Below are 9,760 nucleotides of genomic sequence, written 5' to 3' on the forward strand. Positions count from 1 at the left end.
GGATTTGTAAAAGGTAGGAGGAGAGGAGATCCAGGCAGGGTGGGCATAGCAAAGGACAGGGCGAATGAGGGAATTATAGGTATGGAGGATGGTGGAGGGGTCCAGACCCCAAGTACGGCCGGAAAGGAGCTTGAGGAGACAGAGTCGGGAGCGTGCCTTGGCTTGGATTGTCCGGAGGTGGGGGGTCCAGGAGAGGCGACGGTCAAGGGTGACACCAAGGCACTTTAGGGTGGGGGTGAGGGCGATAGGACGGCCATAGATGGTGATGTAGAAATCGAGGAGGCGGAAGGAAGGAGTGGTTTTGCTTACAATGATCGTCTGGGTTTTGGAAGGATTGACCTTAAGCAACCACTGTTTGCACCAAGCGGTGAACCGGTCAAGATGGGATTGGAGAAGGTGTCGGGAGCGCTGCAGGGTGGGGGCAAGGGCAAGGAAGGTGGTGTCATCGGCATACTGGAGAAGGTGGATGGGGGGTGAAGGCGGCGGCATGTCCGCCGTATACAAAAGCTACAGAAGAGGGGAGAGGACGGAACCTTGGGGCACACCGGCGGAGGGGAAAAAGGTGTAGGAAACCGTGTTGTGGATGGTGACGTAGGAAGGACGTTGGGAAAGAAAGGAGCCTTTCAGACAGATGTAATTAATAGGAAGGACGAAGGTTTGGAGCTTGAAGAGGAGACTGGAATGCCACACGTGGTCATAGGCTCGTTCAACATCAAGGGAGAGGAAGATAGTGGAGCGACGGGAATTAAGCTGTTTGGAGAGAAGATGAGTGAGGTTAAGGAGAAGGTCATCGGAAGAGAAGGACGGCCGAAAGCGACACTGGGTAACGGGAAGGAGGCAGTGCTGGCGGAGATGCTGGTGGATGCGTCGGGTGAGGATGGATTCCAGGACCTTGCTGAAGACCGAGGTAAGGCTGATGGGATGGTAGGAGGAGACAGCGGATGGCGGTTTACCGGGTTTAAGAAACATCAGGATACGGGAGGTTTTCCACAGGTGGAGGTAGTAGCCGGTGGACAGGACTACATTGTAGAGCCTGGCCAGGATGGAGACAAGAGAGGCAGGAGCTTCACGAAGGTGGCGATAGGTGATATGATCGTGACCAGGAGCGGTGTTGCGTTTCTTGCGGAGTGTACCGATGAGATCCTGTGTAGTGATAGGGGCATTGAGTTCAGTGTGTGCAATGTTGTCCAAGTACTGGAAACCAGGTGCGAGGGGAGGGACAGAGGTGTCAGTTCGATCGTGGACATCCGGGAAGAGGGAGTAATCGAACTGGAGATCGCCAGGGAGGGTAAAAACATCGGAGAGGTAGGAGGCAAAGTGATTAGCCTTACTAAGGTTGTCAAGGGTTAGTTATCATGAAGGAGAGTATAGTAGGGGGGGGGGGGCTTAGATCTGGTAAGGTGGTGGAAGGCTGACCAGTACTTGTACGTGTTTATAGAAGCGGTAGCGTTTAAACGGGTACATGTCTGTCGCCAGTCCTGGCGTTTCTTAGCCGCAAGCAAGTTACGGATGTGTCTCTGGCGTTGCCGGTGGCATCGTAGTGTGTCCGGGTCACACGTGTGGTGGAAGGCACGGCAGAGACGGCGGGATTCACGGACAAGGAGGACGGCCTGTGGGTGTAGGGTAGGACAGTGGGGGTGGATGGCGACAGAAGGGACGTGGGCCTCCACGGCCTCAGACAGGGTCTGCTGGAGAAAGGAGGCGGCATGGGTAATATCATCAGGGTGGCAGTAGGTGAAGGGGTGGCCATCGACCTGGGTGGATAGGGTATCCCAGTAGGCATTCCAGTCGGCATGGGAATAATCATGGACGTACTTTGGGGGAGGGTCATGACGGGGGTCAGGGCAGGGGCGACAACCATCTGAAACTGTGAGGAGGACAGGGAAATGGTCACTACCAATGGGGTCCAGGACATCCACTGTTATGCGGCCAAGGAGGTTAGGGGAGGAGAGGACGACATCAGGAGGGGAGGGTGTGTTGGGGAATGGGGACGAGGTCGCCTTGGAGGGAGGAGAGGAACCGATGCCACCGCTGTAACTGGGTGGCAGAATGACTATGGATGTTGAGGTCGGCGGCGATCACTTAGGAGGGGAAGGTATGGTCAATGTGGGAGAGGAAGTCAAAAGGAATAGGGGCGTTAGGGCAGGCATAGATGGCGGCGCAGATGATGGTAAGGCCAGGGAAGAAGAGACTAAGGATCAGGCGTTCAGTGGGGTCGGGAAGGAGAGGTTGGAGCCGAACTGGGATCTGGCGGTGGTGACCAATGGCAACTCCGCCACCCGCTATCGGGAAGTGATTGTCGGAGCGGCGAAGAAGGTAGGGCGAGGTGTGTATGGTGTGGTGGGGCTGAAGAAAGGTTTCATTGAGGAGGAATTCTCTCTCTCATTACAGCTCCTTTTATACACGATGCGCAGTCACTGACGTTTTGCTGTCCAGCGCCATCTTTCCGACACTTTGTGAACTTCTTTTTTTTTTTGGTTCTAATAAAACACCATGTCATTCCAAGCATGTGTATCAATTTTTAACCTCTCTATCTACATTATTCCGTGGTTTATTAAGTTTTCAAATTTATACTGACTTTTTGATCACCCGGTATTACTGCTTAGCCAACGAATTCCATATTTTTATTGTAGTCATTGACAATTTTTGGGCAGTTGATTGTACAGTAGTTATGCTTCCATCTATCCTTTTTATTTACCGACTTCATCGAGTAAATATCACAATAATTTAAAAACGACATATATCTATGAGTATTTCACAATAATTTCACCGATTTATAAAGTTATTCAGTAATGTGTTATGTTTTCAGAGATTCACAACATACTTAATCTCAAAAATAAAAAAGATTCGCAACATGGTCCGTCTTCTTTTTCTTTATGTTGTTTCCTCCCTCACGCCCTATGCTGCCAGGGGGGTGGGCTGTCAGCGATACAATACTCTGCTCTTCATCCAAGAGTATTCATAAAGATATAACAAAGACTATACAAAAATATGAGAACTGTTTACTTTTTAAATTAAAAAGATGAATGATGGACAGATAAAAGGACAAAAAATATATACAGCCAGCTAAATGAATGCTGCTTCACTCATGTAGACTGTATGGCCTGCAGAGAATTTTTGTTTATATTCAATCGAACTTCTATGTTTTTCACAAATTGCAACACCTTCTAAGCTTTTCGCGCTAATGAAGACCATATAAGTATGATCTTTTCCGAATTTACTTCTGAGCAAAAAGCGATTCTGGTAGCTGGAGTCTAAAGTTTTTGGTAATCATGCCTTTTGCGTGCTTGTGAAGATATTTCCGTAGCAACTTTCATCCACTAACAAATATTTCTGTATATCTAACCAAATTTAGCTTTAAATTTTTTTTAATCTAATCAAATAATTTCATCCCCTATTGCGATCCCTTAGGGGTTGAATTCCCAGAAACACTGAAACAAGTATTTTTTTAATTTCTAACTGAGAAGTCAAATATCAGTTGTCGTAGACATAAACCTTAAAAATCCTTTAGTAGCCTATAGTAATTATTTATTTTCAAAAATCTCTCACCCACTATTTTACCCTCTTAGTGGTTGTATTTCCATAAATCCTGAAACGCGTATTTTTTATTTTCTGACTGAGAAACCAAACACCAGTTTTCAAAGCTCTAACTTTAAAATTCCCTTAATAGCGACATACTTTCAGAAAGCCTTTCATCCTCTGTTTCACCCCCTTAGGGGTGGAATTTCGGACAATTCCTTCTGAAGCGATCGTACAGTATAAGATCCACACCCTTTCGTAACTTCAAGTTTCTATCTTTAGCGGTTTTGGGTGGGCAGTGATGAGTAAGTGCATCAGTCTGACCCTATTTCACCCCCTTATGGGTTGAATTTCCAAAAACAGTGAAATGTGTATTCTTTCATCTCGAACCGAGAAACCAAACACCAATTTTCAAAGATCTAGCTTTAGAAATGCTTTAACAATAAAATATTTTCATAAAACGGTTCACCCCCTATTTTACCCCGTTAGGGATTGAATTTCCAAAACCAGTTACATGCATATGTTTTATTTCTAACAGAGATGCCAAATACATAATTTCATAGATTTAGCTTAAAAATGCTTGCACAATAAAATATTTCCATAAAAACTTTCATCTCCCATTTCACCCCCATAGGGGTTGAATTTCAGAAAACAATGAAATAATTTTTTTATTTCTAACTGAGAAGCCATATTTAAATTTTCATAGATTTAGCTTTTAAAATGCTTTCATAACAAAATATTTTCATAAAAAATCTCATCCCCTATTTCACCCCCTTAAGGGTTCAATTTCCAAAAACACTAAAAAACTTATTTTTATTTGTAACCGAGAAATCAAATACCAGTGTTCATATATGTAGCTGTAAAAGTACTTTAGTAGTTCTATAATAATGACATACTTAAAAAAAAACTTTCATCCACTATTTCACCCACATTGGAATAAAAATGCAGACGCATGTTTTCTTTTATTTCTGACTGAGAAACCCAATGTACATTTTCGTAGATCTAGCTTGAAAGTAGTCTTAATAGCAATATTTTTCAAAAAGCCCTTCATCCCCTATTTCATCCCCTTAGGGTTGGAATTTCGTAAAATCCCTTCTTAAACGGCACCTACAGTACAAGATACACATCATCTAGAAATTTCAAGTGTCTATCCTTAGCGGTTTCGGCTTGGCAAAGATGAGTCAGTTAGTCAATCAATCAGACAGGACAATGTACAGAGATTTAAAAAACACAATTGTCATGAGGTGTTATTCTTCTGTGAAAAAAGCACTGGAGCACTGCACTTACACTTAATATCTGAAGGACTTGCACTGGGTGAGTTGTGTTATAAGAGGAGAGAATATGATCCATAGAGATTGCAGGTAAAGAGATGGAGATGTGTCAAGTAGGGAAACTATGCAGATGATAGGTAGGAGGTGAAGCAGATAGTGGGAACACAGATGGTGGGAAGGATGGTGGGTAAGGAGGAGTCTTGTTGCGTGGGAAGGGTACTTGGTACAAGAAGAAAGGGACAAGGGTAGGTGGAGAGGAGAAAGGAGAGGGAAGCCCTGTTGTGATGTCAGATAGGTGGGGAATGGTTAAAGTTGGTAGGCAGGATAAATATCAAGGTGGATCTCCTTGTGTTGGAGAGGGAATTGGTGTTGCATTGTGATAGGATGTGGAGTGTATGTACACTCCTGGAAATTGAAATAAGAACACCGTGAATTCATTGTCCCAGGAAGGGTAAACTTTATTGACACATTCCTGGGGTCAGATACATCACATGATCACACTCACAGAACCACAGGCACATAGACACAGGCAACAGAGCATGCACAATGTCGGCACTAGTACAGTGTATATCCACCTTTCGCAGCAATACAGGCTGCTATTCTCCCATGGAGACGATCGTAGAGATGCTGGATGTAGTCCTGTGGAATGGCTTGCCATGCCATTTCCACCTGGCGCCTCAGTTGGACCAGCGTTCGTGCTGGACGTGCAGACCGCGTGAGACGACGCTTCATCCAGTCCCAAACATGCTCAATGGGGGACAGATCCGGAGATCTTGCTGGCCAGGGTAGTTGACTTACACCTTCTAGAGCACGTTGGGTGGCACGGGATACATGCGGACGTGCATTGTCCTGTTGGAACAGCAAGTTCCCTTGCCGGTCTAGGAATGGTAGAACGATGGGTTCGATGACGGTTTGGATGTACCGTGCACTATTCAGTGTCCCCTCGACGATCACCAGTGGTGTACGGCCAGTGTAGGAGATCGCTCCCCACACCATGATGCCGGGTGTTGGCCCTGTGTGCCTCGGTCGTATGCAGTCCTGATTGTGGCGCTCACCTGCACGGCGCCAAACACGCATACGACCATCATTGGCACCAAGGCAGAAGCGACTCTCATCGCTGAAGACGACACGTCTCCATTCGTCCCTCCATTCACGCCTGTCGCGACACCACTGGAGGCGGGCTGCACGATGTTGGGGCGTGAGCGGAAGACGGCCTAACGGTGTGCGGGACCGTAGCCCAGCTTCATGGAGACGGTTGCGAATGGTCCTCGCCGATACCCCAGGAGCAACAGTGTCCCTAATTTGCTGGGAAGTGGCGGTGCGGTCCCCTACGGCACTGCGTAGGATCCTACAGTCTTGGCGTGCATCCGAGCGTCGCTGCGGTCCGGTTCCAGGTCGACGGGCATGTGCACCTTCCGCCGACCACTGGCGACAACATCGATGTACTGTGGAGACCTCATGCCCCACGTGTTGAGCAATTCGGCGGTACGTCCACCCTGCCTCCCGCATGCCCACTATACGCCCTCGCTCAAAGTCCGACAACTGCACATACGGTTCACGTCCACGCTGTCGCTGCATGCTACCAGTGTTAAAGACTGCGATGGAGCTCCGTATGCCACGGCAAACTGGCTGACACTGACGGCGGCGGTGCACAAATGCTGCGCAGCTAGCGCCATTCGACGGCCAACACCGCGGTTCCTGGTGTGTCCGCTGTGCCGTGCGTGTGATCATTGCTTGTACAGCCCTCTCGCAGTGTCCGGAGCAAGTATGGTGGGTCTGACACACCGGTGTCAATGTGTTCTTTTTTCCATTTCCAGGAGTGTATTTGTGTGTGTGTGTGTGTGTGTGTGTCTGTGTGTGCGTGTGTGTGTGTGTGTGTCAGTATACTTGGGTTGCAAAACGCATAGCTTAAGAGGTATGAGCACTACTTCATCTTCAATACTGTGAAATAACTCTCTTCTACTGTAGGCTCTTTGTTTTCCATATTTTGGGAGGAGGTAGTATGGATCAAAACATGAGAAACAGAGTGCAATACGCCCGGGTTCCCGGGTTGGATTCCCGGCGGGGTCAGGGATTCTCTCTGCCTCGTGATGACTGGGTGTTGTGTGATGTCCTTAGGTTAGTTAGGTTTAAGTAGTTCTAAGTTCTAGGGGACTGATGACCATAGATGTTAAGTCCCATAGTGCTCAGATCCATTTGAGGCTCTGGAGGAACTTGTAGAACTTTGGTGAGGTAGATATCCATGCAAGATCTGCATTAGCAGAGGTTGAGTCGGATCAGGATTTTGCAGATGTGGAGAACTGTGGAGTGGTGTACAATCTGCAAGTTCAGCCTGTTAGCAGTTTTAGTCTACTGTGGGCTTTCTGCTGGATGGTTGCTAGGTTGGGTTTCGACGTTAGTTGCCGTTTGAGGGTTGTACAAGATATTTTAGTGTGTTAGTTAACTGGATAGGACGGTTGTACATGGTAAGGTAGAAGTCATGGAGGCAGAAGGTGCGGGTGGTTCGTCACATAATTATTGGCTGCGTTTTGGAGGTGTTGATTTTAGGGAGCCATTGGTGACATCAGGAGGTAAACTGATTGAAGTAGATTTGGAGGGATCGTTAGGGGAGCATAGGGCAGAGGGCGAGGAAAGCGGCGTCATCAGAACACTAAAGGAGGTGGCACAGTTGGTTCGATTGAAACCACTGACATAAATGTAAGCGTTCCTTAGTAAAACTTTTTGTATACTTAATATTATCTAATATTTAGAAACTGTCAATACTGCTGATCATATAAAACAGAAAAAGTCTTTCCTTAATTACAAAAAACACGATTACTACAAAAAACCAGTGAATTTTATCTTGAGTTTTATTTGTTTGAAGTAGAGCGGCATCTGCTTATAGCTCATAGTTCCTGCTTTGCCGCAAGACAACTGCACGGATCGATCATGTCACTATGGATACAGTGAGGAAGGAGCATTTCAGTAGGCACAAAGCGAAAATATTAAGGTAGTTTCTCTGCGCAGCTCTTAGACTGAAAGGAGTATACTGTACTGTATTACTGTATAAGCACAATAAATGAAATTTCGATATTCGCTCTCCTTACTTATGTTGTAATTTTAGTCGCCAGCAGGTATAACTGTACTAATATACGAGGGACTATCAATAAGTAATGCAATAAATTTTTTTCTCGGCCAATTTCTGCTGAAAAAAATGCAGAATTTGTTGTGGAACATCGTGGATTATTCCTGTTTCAGCTCCTATAGTTTCATGAAGTTCCAGTTGGTGGCGGTACTATACGTAGCATTTAAAGTGGCGTCTGTAACCGAGCTGTGTTCCAAGCACAGTGCTATCACTGAGTTTCGTTTGGTGGAAAATCAGAGCATCACAGATATTCATAGGCGCCTAAGAATGTCTACGGAGACCTTGCAGTGAATAGAAGCACGTCACTGGAGGTGACCGATGGATCAGTCAGATTCCTCGCTGTCCAACTGGACGTCACTGTTGGTAGTGCTGACAGACTCGTCCACCAGTCGGGGTAGTCAAATGTGTGAACCCCTTGGGTTCCTCGCCGTCTAATAGAACACCATAAAAAGCAATGAAGGAACATCTGTACGAAATTACTTCGGTGCTACGAGGCTGATCGTGGCAAATTTTTGTCGAACTTCGAACCGGAAACAAAACTGCAATCCGTGGAGTGATGCCACGCGACCTCTCTTCTGAAGACAAAAATTCAAAGAAGTATGCTCTGTTGGTAAAGTCATGGTGACGGTCTTCTAAGGACACTGAAGGAGCTATTCTGTTTGAAGTCCTCCCCCATGGTACAGCGATCGACTCTGTAGTGTATCGAGCTAGCTCCAGGAAATTGAAGAAAAAATTTCAGCGTATTCATTGCCACAAAAATGAAAACAAACTCTCCTTCTCTGTGACAAGGCAAGGCCTAATACCACTCTACAGACCCAGACGAGCTCAGAAAACTTCACTGGACTGTTCTTCTTCATCTGCTCTGCAGCCTGAATCTCGCACCTTCCGACATCCATCTGTCTGGCCCAGCGAAAGATGCACTCTGCGAGAGGCTGTACGTGGATGATGGGGAGTTTAGTACGATGGCTCCGACGTCATCTAGTAGAGAGGTACCATACAGGCACACAGTCTTTCCCAGTAAGGTGGGGTAAGGCCGTCGTATTGAATGGAGATTATGTTGAAAAATAGGGTTTTATAGCGAAAAGAGTGGGGAGTAATATGGTGTATTGGAATCCAGAATAAAACCAACGTGCTATCAGAAAAAATGTGTTGCATTACTTATTGAATTCCCCTCGTAATTGCCTAAGCATGGGTAGCAGCAGCTTGCATTTCTACCAGCTCAGTGAAAGTACAATAAAGGGAAAAAGAAATTGTTAGCGTGCACGATGTATGTGTTGCAGCAAGCGCTGAAGACAGGCGTGGCGGCGGCGGCGACGGAGCGGCTGACGGACACGTCCAAGTACACGGGCAGCCACAAGCAGCGCTTCGACGAGAGCGGCCGCGGCAGAGGCATCGAGGGCCGCGAGGACATCGCCGACACCTCGGGCTACGTCACCGGCTACAAGGCCAAGGACACCTGGGACAAGACGCACCAGAAGTGACGCGCCGCCCTACTCCTACCCACACCGTGTGTGCAAATTAAAAAGTTAGCTTGTCTGCTGTTCACTTAAAACAATAATAAAATTATTTTGGTATGAATCGTTTTATTGTTTACAAAGTATTCACGGTTTGTCAACTTTACTCTGCATTTGAACCAATTACTTAGACGTTATGTCAAACGTGACACTGGTGCCAGAAATCAGAAACACAGCGAGTACTAGTATAGCGTTGAGGGTTGCATTCATTAGAAATAAAGGTGCCGCTGTTAAGTCAGTGCTATACCGCTTCCTGCAGTTCCACGAGTATGATGGATTTGAAGATGGAGGCACTGCGGCCGCTTTCTGTTCGTCGACTCCTTCCTTACTGG

General features: G+C 46.6%; 1 protein-coding gene across 1 annotated transcript in view; it reads left to right on the forward strand.

Moving 5' to 3' along the window:
* The window catches only part of LOC126177158 (tubulin polymerization-promoting protein homolog), a 127,159-nt gene extending 117,667 nt beyond the window's left edge, over nucleotides 1-9,492 (forward strand). Inside the window, exon 4 of the mRNA XM_049924433.1 lies at nucleotides 9,195-9,492. Coding sequence (XP_049780390.1) covers nucleotides 9,195-9,395 — 201 coding nt within the window. The 3' untranslated portion in view covers nucleotides 9,396-9,492. The remainder of the gene's footprint in view (nucleotides 1-9,194) is intronic.
* The last annotated feature ends 268 nt before the right edge of the window (nucleotides 9,493-9,760 follow it).

This window comes from Schistocerca cancellata, chromosome 3, assembly GCF_023864275.1.
Source record: "Schistocerca cancellata isolate TAMUIC-IGC-003103 chromosome 3, iqSchCanc2.1, whole genome shotgun sequence".
Lineage (NCBI taxonomy): Eukaryota > Metazoa > Arthropoda > Insecta > Orthoptera > Acrididae > Schistocerca > Schistocerca cancellata.